The 12,279-nt window shown below is 37.2% G+C and overlaps 2 protein-coding genes across 2 annotated transcripts; both read left to right on the top strand.

Annotated features, from left to right (window-relative positions):
- The first annotated feature begins 794 nt into the window (after window positions 1-794).
- Window positions 795-4,898, top strand: Pgk (phosphoglycerate kinase). The gene is made up of 10 exons (XM_066401573.1): window positions 795-944; window positions 1,563-1,766; window positions 2,796-2,911; window positions 2,975-3,124; window positions 3,178-3,256; window positions 3,312-3,450; window positions 4,096-4,230; window positions 4,281-4,402; window positions 4,456-4,556; window positions 4,608-4,898. Exons 1-10 carry the CDS (start codon window positions 805-807, stop codon window positions 4,745-4,747), a joined length of 1,326 nt encoding a protein of 441 aa, XP_066257670.1. The 5' UTR covers window positions 795-804; the 3' UTR covers window positions 4,748-4,898.
- A 2,363-nt stretch (window positions 4,899-7,261) lies between these two features.
- Window positions 7,262-11,855, top strand: LOC136416363 (cytosolic 10-formyltetrahydrofolate dehydrogenase). The gene is made up of 15 exons (XM_066401493.1): window positions 7,262-7,411; window positions 7,463-7,616; window positions 7,674-7,908; window positions 7,962-8,096; window positions 8,148-8,283; window positions 8,334-8,498; window positions 8,553-8,655; window positions 9,285-9,465; window positions 9,526-9,666; window positions 9,722-9,973; window positions 10,028-10,249; window positions 10,309-10,502; window positions 10,555-10,748; window positions 11,007-11,377; window positions 11,431-11,855. The coding sequence occupies exons 1-15, from the start codon at window positions 7,400-7,402 to the stop codon at window positions 11,684-11,686; spliced, it is 2,751 nt and encodes a 916-aa protein (XP_066257590.1). The 5' UTR covers window positions 7,262-7,399; the 3' UTR covers window positions 11,687-11,855.
- Window positions 11,856-12,279: the final 424 nt, after the last annotated feature.

Genomic DNA, 12,279 nt, shown 5'->3' with positions numbered 1-12,279 from the left:
ACAGAGGCATTAAACTACTTGTTACATTGCTCGCACGGAGTGCGGATGGTGGCCCCATGTAGAAGTCCCATTGTAAAGTCTCTACAGTTGGTGGGCACTTTATATTATACAAAAGATCTTTTTCTGACGTCAAATTACTAATTTTGCAGAGCGGTTTTATGAACAACAAAGCTCTTTGTTGTAGAATCTATTTTTGGATAACATGTAGAGTAATGAGATTGAATAGCCCACGCCCTTTTTCGGTCTTTCATTGCAAATTTACTTTATTTGTGATTGATAGTAAGAATCTGACCGTGGGAGAAGTGGAGTGTTGGCGATAGTTATTCAAGTTTTTCCATTAAGGTCTCCATCACAGATTTTTATTACAATATAAATTCCATTACATTTTTGTGGTTATGCGTGAATTTTAACATAAAATAAAGTGACGTCAATAAAGTTTGAAAACAAAATCGGCACGAATTCAGGCCAATCAAACCCTCCCAAGTCGATATTTCCTTGGCGCCATTTGCAGAAAGACCTTTACAATTTTATAAGTACCACAAACTCTGCAGAAATATAGCAAAAACTCACACAAAATAGATAGTAACATGAGTTTTCAAGTAACATTCTTAAAGAGGAGTTAGGATTTCCAAAAAACACGTATATAAATCGGATTTTAAATACTTAGTGACGTTCCAACTTTTCGTTTCATTTCCCTTTACGATTTTTTGATCACATTACCGCCTACACGAGTTTTCCTATATACGTCACGTGGTCCAGTGCTTAGATTCCGACATCGACAAACTTTTGTCTTACGACCTCTAAATGACATTGGTGTTATCCAGTGTTGGTTTTATTGTACACCGGATAAAAGCCCAAATTTCCGTGAAATTTACCTTTAAAATGACGTTTAATAAGTTAGCCATCGATGCATTGGACCTTAATGGAAAACGAGTACTCATAAGGTGATTAATATTTGCTGCGTTAATTCGTAATGATCAAAATATTAGAAAACGTTGCCATAACCTCAATTCTTTTAAAACAGTTTTGGAAACCCTAAGGCGTTTTCCTTCTTGCACTTTCCAGGGCCAGATTATCAAATGCTGTTAACCTTATCAAGAAGATAAATTCCATTTGATACGGATAAGTTATTTATTGCATAAGGTTAATACATTAATTGCTGGAAAGATCATTTCCATAGCAATTAAGAGATTAACAAATACTTTTCTTCTATTACACAGTTTCTATGGAAATAAAAATAATTAGCATATTAGGATTTTGATATGGTAGCACTTAGCATCAATATTAAAGTTTTATCTACATATGGCCAAATTATTAAGGTGCTATTAACTTTAACATTAAGTAAGTTTCCATAGAAACCAAGGCTTTCACCTACAGCCAATCAACAATTTGGCTCTTAGACACTTTCAAAGCAACCACAAATTTTTGTCCATTCATAAATCCACTTAAACTATTGAAGTGCTGATATGTGATGTATTATTTAATACACAGAGAAGTTTTTAAATGTATCCTAAATGTTAGAACATCATATACCCTTCACAAAGGTAAAAAATTCATTACAGAGTTGACTTTAATGTGCCCTTGAAAGATGGCAAAATCACCAACAACCAGCGCATCGTTGCCGCCCTTGATACTGTCAAATATGCTTTGGACAAAAACGCCAAAAGCGTCGTACTGTGCTCCCATTTGGGACGCCCTGATGGTAATCCCAATCCTAAATACACATTGGCACCTGTGGCAGAAGAACTAAAGAAATTGTTAAACAGGTAAAAAATGTATTACATGGAATATCTTTAGTGGTTATCTCATAAAAAATAGGCAAAACTATAACTTACTTATTTATGAACGGATTTTGGTGAACTAAAAACCAAATAAAATAATATTGTTCAGACTACTAAATAACGCCAAGGTTGATTATTTTTTTAACTAAACTTCTTCTGTTTCAGGTATCAACTTTAGAATTTTAAATAGAACTTCATTTTTTTGATAAAGTATTTTTCTGAATTTATCAATGTATGCCAAGTTAATGTTAAAACAATTTGCAAAGGAAAAAAAATAAAAAATTTGAATACTATGTCACAATAAGTGTTCAAAATGGATGTTGTTATTTTTGTTTACGACGCAGTAAAGCTGATTTATTGTTATTAATGTTGTTATTGGCAACAATTATCAAGTGCCAATTTGAGTTGAAAATATTAAAAAATGAATAGTGAATTTACAGATCTGCTTGAAGCATATTTCCAAAATCGTAAGAAGTACGGCGAAACAGTACGCCTTTGTTCTGCTATTTCTTTATTCCCAATAGAAAAGTACCTAATCATAGTAAATTTAAATGTTTAAAAGGCAATTTATGATGCTATGGATCTTTTAAAAAAGCCAAAAAAATCATTGCAAGACGTTTGACTGGCTATATTGATGATAATATTAATAACATCATCCATTTTAAACACTTGTTATGATACATCTTTAAAATTTTTCAATTTTTTTCAGTTAAAATTCCTTTTACATTAACTTGTCAAATATCAACAAATTTAAAAAACTATTTTATCAAAAAATGTAAAAAGAAAATTGAAATTCTATTTAATATTCTGAAGTTGACACCTGAAGCAGAAGAAGTTTTAAAAAAATCAATTTTGATGTTATTTAGTAGTCTAAACAATGTCATTTTATTTGATTGATTTTATTAATCAAAATCTGTTCATAAATAAATAAGTTATAAAATAGCTTTGCATGTTTTCTAAGAGACAGCCTGTTTATTGTTGATTTGTTGCTTGTTTTATCTGGACTGTTATTAGAGAGGTATTGTTTCTTCCTGACTGTGTGGGCCCTGAGATTGAAAAGGCATGTGCAAACCCAGCTCCGGGATCAGTGATTTTGCTTGAAAATTTGCGGTACCACATTGAAGAAGAAGGTACACAAATCGCTTCACTTAAATACATATGATACTGTAATTAATAGGCATATGTATACATAGGTAAAGGTGTGGATGCATCTGGAAACAAAGTAAAAGCAGATCCAGAAAAAGTCAAAGCATTTCGGACTAGTTTGAGGAAACTAGCAGATTTATATGTTAACGACGCTTTTGGTACTGCCCATAGAGCCCATTCTTCAATGTTGGGAGAAGGTACTTTGGGCTGTATTTGAAGACCTGACTGTTAAATAATTACTCAAATTTAGGTTTTGATAAAAGAGCTTCTGGCTTCCTGTTGAAGAAGGAATTGGCATACTTTGCCAAAGCTCTTGATAATCCTGAAAGGTAAATGTTGGTATGATAGACCTTGTTTAGGGTTGAACACAAAGATGTTTTTCAGGCCATTTTTAGCCATTCTGGGAGGGGCCAAAGTGGCAGATAAAATCCAGCTAATTGACAATCTTCTTGATAAAGTGAATGAGATGATTATCGGCGGTGGAATGGCTTACACATTCCTAAAGGAACTTAAAGGCATGAATGTAAGTAACTTTGAAAATGTCAATAAAGACTTAAAGGCAGCTCAATATAAAATTTAAAGCGGAAGACATTAACAAATAAACAAATACATATATACCCTTAAGTAGCCCTTCCTTATCTTTATCCTTCAAAGCTTCATGTACTGTTATTTTCATGTATTTCAAGCACTGTTTGGCTTTTGTGATTTTGATAATATTTTTTTCCTTAACATTTGTATTTTTTGCCTTTATTTAATGAATTCTGTAAGCAGCTCTTCTATGGTATTCTTAAAATGTTCGCCTATCTAATGCATAACAAAAAATCACGTTTGTCAATCTACAGTTAGTTGAATGATTAATTTTATCATTACGTTGAAATATGAATCGCTGTGCTAAATCCCGGAGCAGGATGGGAGTTATATGGACCTAGTCAAATATGCAAGGGAGTGATATAGTGGTTTAACTGTTGGTGATTAAATCGCATCTAATAGGGCTAACTATTTGAGCTTTCTGTGGATCGTTTGGAAGTACTTGGCCCTGATCCAGTGAATTTAACATTTAGGTTTTTTTTAAAGGTTTACCATACGTAACAATCTTTATAGTGCTTGAAAGTCGATTTTGATTTCTTCAATTTGTAGTTGATACTATCTACCTTTGGGCTTGTTGCAGATTGGCACTTCCCTGTACGACGCTGAAGGAGCTAAAATTGTGGGAAAATTGGTTGAAAAAGCCCAGAAAAACAACGTTCAGTTGCATCTCCCCGTTGACTTCATTACTGCAGATAAATTCGATGAGCATGCCAAGGTAAGTGCCTAAAAAATGATTGAAGTGTATAAATTGAGCGGAATTTAAAGTCGGGCACCGCTTCTGTGGAATCCGGAATTCCCGATGGTTGGATGGGTTTGGACGTTGGTCAACAGACCATTCAACAGTTCAAGGAGCCCATCAGAAGGGCCAAAGTAATCGTGTGGAACGGGTGAGATTGTTTGTTACGTTTAATTTGTTTTGAAGTAAAAGGAAATGTTTTAGGCCCGCAGGAGTATTTGAATGGGAGAAGTATGCCAACGGTACTAAGGCCATAATGGAAGAGGTGGTTGCAGCTACACAAAAAGGCACCATTACCATCATTGGTAATATTAAAAGGTTGTTAATTATTTGAAAATTATGAAGTGATGTTAAAGGGGGTGGCGATACTGCAACTTGTGCTGCAAAGTGGAAGACTGAGGATAAAGTCTCTCATGTCTCAACTGGGGGTGGAGCCAGCTTGGAGCTCTTAGAGGGCAAGATTTTGCCTGGAGTAGCTGCTCTATCTGATGCTTAAATTTTATTTTATTCATTATGGAAAACACATTCAGAAAAACCCAAAGGTTTTCAAGACTCTAAATTTCGATTTTAGTTTTTAGTAGAGGATTACTGTTATTATCACTAGAAATTATTTGTGATGAACATGAATGAAATAAATTATTATTGTTTTGAGTATCCAAGTGACGTTTTAATATCGCCGGAACCTAATATTTCCAGTTAAAATTACACAATTATTCCAAACGTGGCAATTATCCGCGAAAAAACCGTCTAACCAGTTTTATTTGGTTATTTATTGTTCTTTGAAATAAACCTCTCTATCCAGGGGGTCATCAAGGGGTCGCAAAACATGTGATAAGTTGTTTAAATTGATCTTGCACAACCCCATTTTTACGACCAAACAGACAAGCAATTAGTACCGGATTGTGCAAGATCCGAGTTATTTTTATAGTTATTACAAGCGAAGGAATCTCTTTCTTCTTTGCCGGTTACGAAATAGTAAATAGTTAATCAACGTTTTACTTTATAGGCCCTAGAAGAGTGTAATAATTGTTAATGGGTGGTAGCATTGTTCGAAGATTTCATTTGCCAAATTAATTTTTGGCTTAAAATATAAAACGATGCGTAAGCAAGGCAAATTTGTTGGTATTATTATTTGTAAGTGTGTAATGAACAAGTAACGAAAAACTTAAAATACTTGATAAGGACCTCTGAAGGAATTATGTTGCGTATATTTAACAGATACCAGAGTGTCACATGCTCTTTTCTGATAAAGATTTTTGTATTTTAAATTGAGTCCTACTTATTAAAGCCACCAAAGTGTCAAGGAGGGAACTAATTTATAACATTAGATTGTACTATTCGGATTTATTTCCAAACTGTGAAGCATAAAGGTCATTGTGTTATCAAGAGCACCAGCACTTTGCGTTACAAGTTACACTTTCTATTTTCAGCCCAACTTGTATAAATAACTAACAGTTCTACCTACTGAAAACGGCGTTTAAACGTCTATGCATTATATTGTATGCTCGCAGCAGGTCAAGAAATCTGAAACCCAAACTGGAAATAACCGGATCGAAGGAAATTTTACAATAATATATTGCTTGTTTTGTTCATGTTCTATGGTTACCGTCGATCCCAGCCGTCATGTTGATTGGCCTGGTCGTCATCGCAGACCACCAGCGGTTTTTTTTAAATCTAAGAGCAAGACTGCACAGGTTATTTGTCAAGTGGATCGAATTAGTGATGGAATTGTGATTGGCCAAAGATGTGACGATGCATCTCTGTGATCAATTGTGACTGGCATTGGTTTGCTGTTATCAGTGCGAAACTGACCAAATTGGCAATAAACAACTAATATTTTACAATTTTGGGAGAAACTAAACTTACAATAATCCAAATTAAGAACTTGAACCATTCGTTGAAGCTAATAAGCTAGAGTTGAAGCTGGTTTCAATGGACAACATCTACCATTGGCGGAAATGCAGTCCTCAAACAGTATCTGAAGGTGTAATCGGCAATTTAAAATTCTTCAGAGTCATTTCTTATTGCAACATACCACAATTATAGCATAATTAATGGGTTTTACTCCAATTTCTACTCGCTGCAATGCATGACATATGATATTAGTGTAACATAGTAACAGAATAATAAGCTATAAGAACGCATCAAGGTGATTTAGGTGCCGGGGGAAGCAATATTTCTTGTGAGTTCTGGCTCAACAACATCCCTTTGAATGTTTTTTAGTGGACAAAAAGCTTTACAATTTCATGACAAAAGAGTTGCGTTAATGTAGCAACAGTTGCAACAATGCAAATTTGTTCTCTAGTAGCGCATTTGATGCAAAATAGAGCACGTCACTGATTTATTTGTCTAATTAAAATTACATTAAAATAAATAAATAAAAAATAATTTAAATTAAACATTTAATTTAAAGGGAATTTATGCAGCGAAAGAAATGACTATAAAGCTAAAAACGATCACGTTGACCCTCTGAGTTACAGGAGTTGTCGACATTATACATTTATTCTCAGCATCGACACAATATGTCATGATCCAATGGGCCGTTTTAGTGAAAAGAAGTGCAAGCAATGACACTGTTCATGAAAAGTGCCCTTTACTCATATTTTACCTATGTATTTACAGACAAAAGTTTTCCTCATTTCAATAAGCGACCAGTAGTGCCTTTATCAGATATTTGTCCTTTTTCCAAGCAGTCTAGATACCTGCCCTTCAACTATACTCTATCCTTTTCTACAAACCGTCTCGAATTGCGCCTGCAATTCATAACGGGACCTTGTTAAAAAAGCCCTTTTCCAAGTTCTCTGTTTATGTTCACCTCGAGTATATTCCCGAGCGCTTGATCGGTGCCCTCCACAATTCTTTGTATATTTTTTTTATCCCAGTGAGCATCATTTGCCCTGTACATTACCTGCTCAGGCCCGTATTGTACGAGGCTGTTTGATTTAAAAAGAGAAAGGATTGCGTAGACCGATCGTAACTATTGGTAGTATTGCAGCCGTGTTTCAAGTGATAAGATTGTTTAGGTTTAAGAATCATATAAATTATTGTCAGCAGAGCGACTCGCGCCCAGTTTCAAATAGAAGTACCGCTCGAGGTACATATCTCATGCGCTCTCGTTTGGCGGTCAGTGAATTTTACAAGAAGAAGTATGCCTCCCAACGTGAGTGTTTATAGATTTTGTCAGCTCATTATTACTCGAAAATGAATCTAGCACAACAATGTCACCAATCCCATGTCTGTCAAAATTGCCATCATCGGACAAAGCGCCTTTGCAGTGGACGTTATGGACCGGCTAATCAACCATGGACACAAAATCGTGGGGGTCTTCACTATTGTAGATAAAGGCAAAAGGGAGGATCCTTTAGGTTCGTCTACTAATTAATATTTTCATTGTGGATTTTCTCACGCAAATTCTATCATAGCGAAAGCTGCAAAGGACAATGATATCCCCTGCTTCAAAATCAAAGCCTGGAGAAGCAAAGGGGTCCCTTTGCCGGATATTTTAGAGCAGTACCGAAGTGTCAATGCAGACCTAAACATCTTGCCTTATTGCTCGCAGTTTATCCCCATGGATGTGATAAATTATCCTCGACTTAAGAGCATTTGCTACCACCCTTCACTGCTGCCGCGGCATAGAGGGGCTAGCTCCATAAACTGGTAAGCAAAACACTGCACAAATCATGGGAGATTACATGTATTGCATTGGATAGGACGCTGATTTGTGGGGATAAGAAAGCTGGACTCACCATTTTTTGGGCTGATGATGGTTTGGACACCGGACCGATTCTCTTGCAGGAGGAGTGCGATGTTCTCGAGGACGACACTGTTGACACTCTGTATAAAAGGTTGCATTTTCCCATGCAGTATTTTTTCAAGTGTAACGGGTTCTTGTGTAGGTTTCTCTACCCAGTGGGAGTGTCCGCAGTGGCCAGGGCTGCTGATATGGTGGCCGATGGTTCCGCCCCCAAGGTACAGCAAAGCGAAAAGGGCGCCACTTATGACCCCATGTTAAATAAACCCGATCTACAAAAAGTACTGTTTTGCATGATCGTATGGGGCTTTTCATTAATGAGGAGTTTCAGATCGATTTCGCTAAAACCGGCTTGGAGTTGCACAACTTTATCCGAGGAATGGACTCGGTTCCAGGGGCCAGTTGTCAGATTAGGATTCCAGGAAATGAGGAATTCCAGGAGGGATTGCTTTTCGGATCCAGTTTATGGAAAGGGGCCATTCCGATTGGAAAAGAGGTGCGTGATCCATCTTTAAAGATTAGTTCTAGCATGTAATTTTTTAATAAATAGATTGAGATCAAAGGCACCACCCCTGCCATTATCCACGAGGGGGGACTGCTTTTAAGGGGCTCTGATGGAGAATATGTCAATGTAAAACGCGTGAAACTGGCAGGTATTATAGAACTTTTTCTAAGCACATAAATTCTCATGCCCATTCTGAATATCACTTAAATATAATAATACAGGGAAATCCCACATATATGTAAGCAGAGGGAAAAAGGGGGGATTGTGATATACAAATAGCATTTAACATCTTGTAGCGCCATAACGAAGTGTTTGCGGTATTTTGTTTAGGTGCAAAATCAGCTTAACTTTAAAACTTAACTGAAGAATCTCCCAAAATATCTGCATTTAATTTTTGAACACCCCGCATAAGCAAACACTTTGTATACACAGAGTGATTTAGAACTATCGGATCAAACTTTTAGGGATTATTCAGTGCAACAATAGAAGACATTGGAATATAAGAAATTTAAAGATGATAGATCGAGTGACTTAGGGGACAACGAAACTAGACCATCTTCGCTAATCTAATGTTGTCCCAACTGTCCCTCTAAGATCGTAGCATTTTAGGTTAGTTTTCGGACATGAGTTCTTATACTGAAATATCTTCTATTGTTGCATTGAATAATCCCTAGAAGTTCGATCTTATAGTTCTGAATAACTTTGTATAAATGGGCAAATTGACTAATTCATAAGGGACTTTTGTCCTAATTTTTTATAATTTGTTGATAATTCCAGGAAGAATTAAGAATGCAGCCACCATCGACCAACAAACCAAGCAAGTCCAGATAGAATTTACCCTAGAAGAGAAGGCCCAGATCGAGGAAATCAGGGATATATGGGAGTCCATATTGAGGGTGGACATCGACGAGGAAACTGACTTCTTCGCTTGCGGTGCCGGTTCCATGGACGTAGTGAGGTGAGAAATTCGATATCTCAGTGATATTCTTATTGAAAAATACGTAAAAATGCTCCTTAGACTCGTAGAGGAGGTAAAAGACGTCTTCAAGACCGATCTAGAGAATGAGGACGTCTTCTTAGCGCCTACATTTTCCGAATTTGCGTTAAACGTAATCCTCAAGGCCCGAGGGGTAGGAGCGAGCGTAGAAATTCTATACAAGTATGAGCCCTTTTAAAAAACTTTTAAATCACTGCTGCAATTACAATTCTTTCAGGCCCATCGAGTTAAACGTGAACAAACGCAAAATCAAATTTCCTTGCCAGCTGTTCATTAACGGGGAATTTGTGGATGCAGAAAATAGCCAGACTCTATCCACAGTAAATCCCGCTACTGAAGAACTCATCTGTGATGTACAGTGTGCCTCAGTTAACGACGTTGATAAGGCTGTGAAAGCTGCTAGGAAAGCCTTTGAGGAGGGCGAATGGAGCAAAATCAGTGCCAGGGAAAGGGGGCAGCTGCTGTTTAAGTAAGAAGTTTCTGTTGTATGTTTTTATCTATATGGACCTAAGTTTGTTTGCAGATTAGCAGATATAATGCAAGAATACAAGGAGGAACTGGCCACAATAGAGAGTATAGATTCCGGAGCCGTTTATACCTTAGCTCTGAAGACGCATATAGGCATGAGCATCGAAACGTGGCGATATTTCGCTGGATGGGCGGATAAGATTCAAGGGAGCACCATTCCAGTATCACACGCCCGACCCAATAGAAACTTGAGCTTCACTAAAAGAGAACCAATTGGGTAAAAACTTTCATGCATCAAAATTGCCGAATAACTCACATTTTTGGACATTATTGCAGAGTGTGCGGTTTAATCACCCCTTGGAACTACCCCCTTATGATGCTATCATGGAAAATGGCAGCTTGCTTAGCAGCCGGGAATACGGTGGTGATAAAGCCCGCCCAGGTTTCCCCATTGACCGCCCTTAAATTCGCCGAATTGTCCGTTAAAGCTGGTATTCCCCCTGGGGTCATCAACGTGGTTCCAGGCAAAGGTAACGATGGACTGTTTTATACGAATAGAATAATGGTTTTCTTCGTGTTTAGGATCAGAAGCGGGCAATGCAGTGGCCCATCATCCGCTGGTGCGGAAACTGGGTTTCACTGGGAGTACTGAAATTGGACAGGTCATAATGAAGAGCTGCGCCGAGTCGAATTTAAAGAAGGTGTCTCTGGAGCTTGGGGGAAAGTCTCCTTTGATTATTTTCAATGACTGTGATTTAGATAAGGCTGTAAGACTGGTAAGTGGACATGCATAGGATAGATGGTCTTGTTCTCAATTTCTACTTTCTTGAAGCTTTGAGTAGTATATCTTTTAAAACTCCTGAAAACTCCCTTTTGAGTAAATATACTTAATTTTGCCATGTAAATAACATCGTTTCCCTCACTCTTTCCAAAGTGCTGTGCGTATGAGGCACCCTGATTGTCTACAACACAAGAAAACTTTCATACTTTTCAACTTTTTCTTTTTAGAATAATCCCTTATTCCTCAATTGCAGGGTATGCAGTCAGTATTCTTCAACAAAGGCGAAAACTGCATTGCTGCCGGTAGACTCTTCGTCGAGGACGGTATTCACGACGAATTCATTCGCAGAGTAGTCGCGGAAACCAAGAAGATCACCATCGGAGATCCCCTCAACAAATCTACCTCCCACGGGCCTCAAAACCATCTTGCACACCTTAATAAGCTGCTCGACTACGTGCAGAAGGGGGTCAAGGAAGGTGCAAAACTCGAATATGGAGGCAAAAGGGTCAAGAGGACCGGATATTTCTTCGAACCTACGGTTCTTACTAATGTTGAAGACCACATGTATGTTGCCAAGGAGGAATCTTTCGGACCCATCATGATTGTCAGTAGATTCAACAATGGGTAAGTTTCATTAGTTTCTAGCAAACATTTCCATTTAACTTAAACTTTTTCAGTGATATTGATGGTGTTATCAAACGGTCTAACGCAACAGAATATGGACTGGCCTCAGGAGTCTTCACAAAAGATATTTCCAAAGCTCTGAGGTTTGCAGAACGGATAGAAGCAGGAACTGTGTTTATAAATACTTATAATAAAACTGACGTTGCTGCCCCATTTGGAGGGTGCAAGCAGAGCGGCTTTGGTAAGGATTTGGGGCAAGAAGCGTTGAATGAGTACTTGAAAACTAAATGTATCACTGTAGAATACTGAGATTTAGTTAATTGTTACTGTAAGAACTTTAAGAACTATGGAGGTTTTTCATAGGTTGTATCTCGTCTCCTTAAGAGTAATATTCTGGTGACGTGTTTTATTATAGAAATTTGTATTCGTATCGTATGTAGGTGTGAAAGAAGTATATTATATGTATGTAATGTTGTTGATGAGATATAAGTTTTATTCATACCTCTGATTTCCAAGAATGGGTTAAATGATCTGCTACCTAAGGGTAAATGATGAAGGGGCACTGAAAGTGCCGCACGTATGGGAAACCGTTTGAGTTCGAATATTTTTGACGTTTATATGGTGAATTTGTTTCCTGTACGCAACATCCCGATTACCATGACAACTAACAGTAACACTTGGACGCGTTCATAATACACTTGCTCGTAGTTCAAAGTGTCGCGAGCAACAATGACTAGTGGAATAACAGAAAAGCGACATTGCCATACCTCCACATAATTATCAGATATGTTATCAGGTATCTAACCAAACTTATCCTGGATAAAACAAGGAAAACTAATATTAAGTCATGACTTATCATAAAAAACCATTAATTTATATTAAAATTTACTATTGTAGGGAAC

This window comes from Euwallacea similis, chromosome 23, assembly GCF_039881205.1.
Source record: "Euwallacea similis isolate ESF13 chromosome 23, ESF131.1, whole genome shotgun sequence".
Classification (NCBI taxonomy): domain Eukaryota; kingdom Metazoa; phylum Arthropoda; class Insecta; order Coleoptera; family Curculionidae; genus Euwallacea; species Euwallacea similis.
The sequence above is the reverse complement of the archived record's forward strand: the minus strand, read 5'-3'. Positions and strand labels throughout refer to the sequence as shown.

Excerpts from the sequence above, each read along its gene's own strand:
- Pgk (XM_066401573.1), top strand. The coding sequence starts at position 805 with ATGACATTGGTGTTATCCAGTGTTGGTTTTATTGTACACCGGATAAAA. Across the intron at positions 2,912-2,974 it reads GTACCACATTGAAGAAGAAG|GTAAAGGTGTGGATGCATCT; the intron begins GTACACAAATCG and ends ATGTATACATAG. Across the intron at positions 4,557-4,607 it reads AGGCACCATTACCATCATTG|GGGGTGGCGATACTGCAACT; the intron begins GTAATATTAAAA and ends GTGATGTTAAAG.
- LOC136416363 (XM_066401493.1), top strand. Across the intron at positions 8,284-8,333 it reads ATAAACCCGATCTACAAAAA|ATCGATTTCGCTAAAACCGG; the intron begins GTACTGTTTTGC and ends GAGGAGTTTCAG. Across the intron at positions 10,250-10,308 it reads ACTAAAAGAGAACCAATTGG|AGTGTGCGGTTTAATCACCC; the intron begins GTAAAAACTTTC and ends ACATTATTGCAG.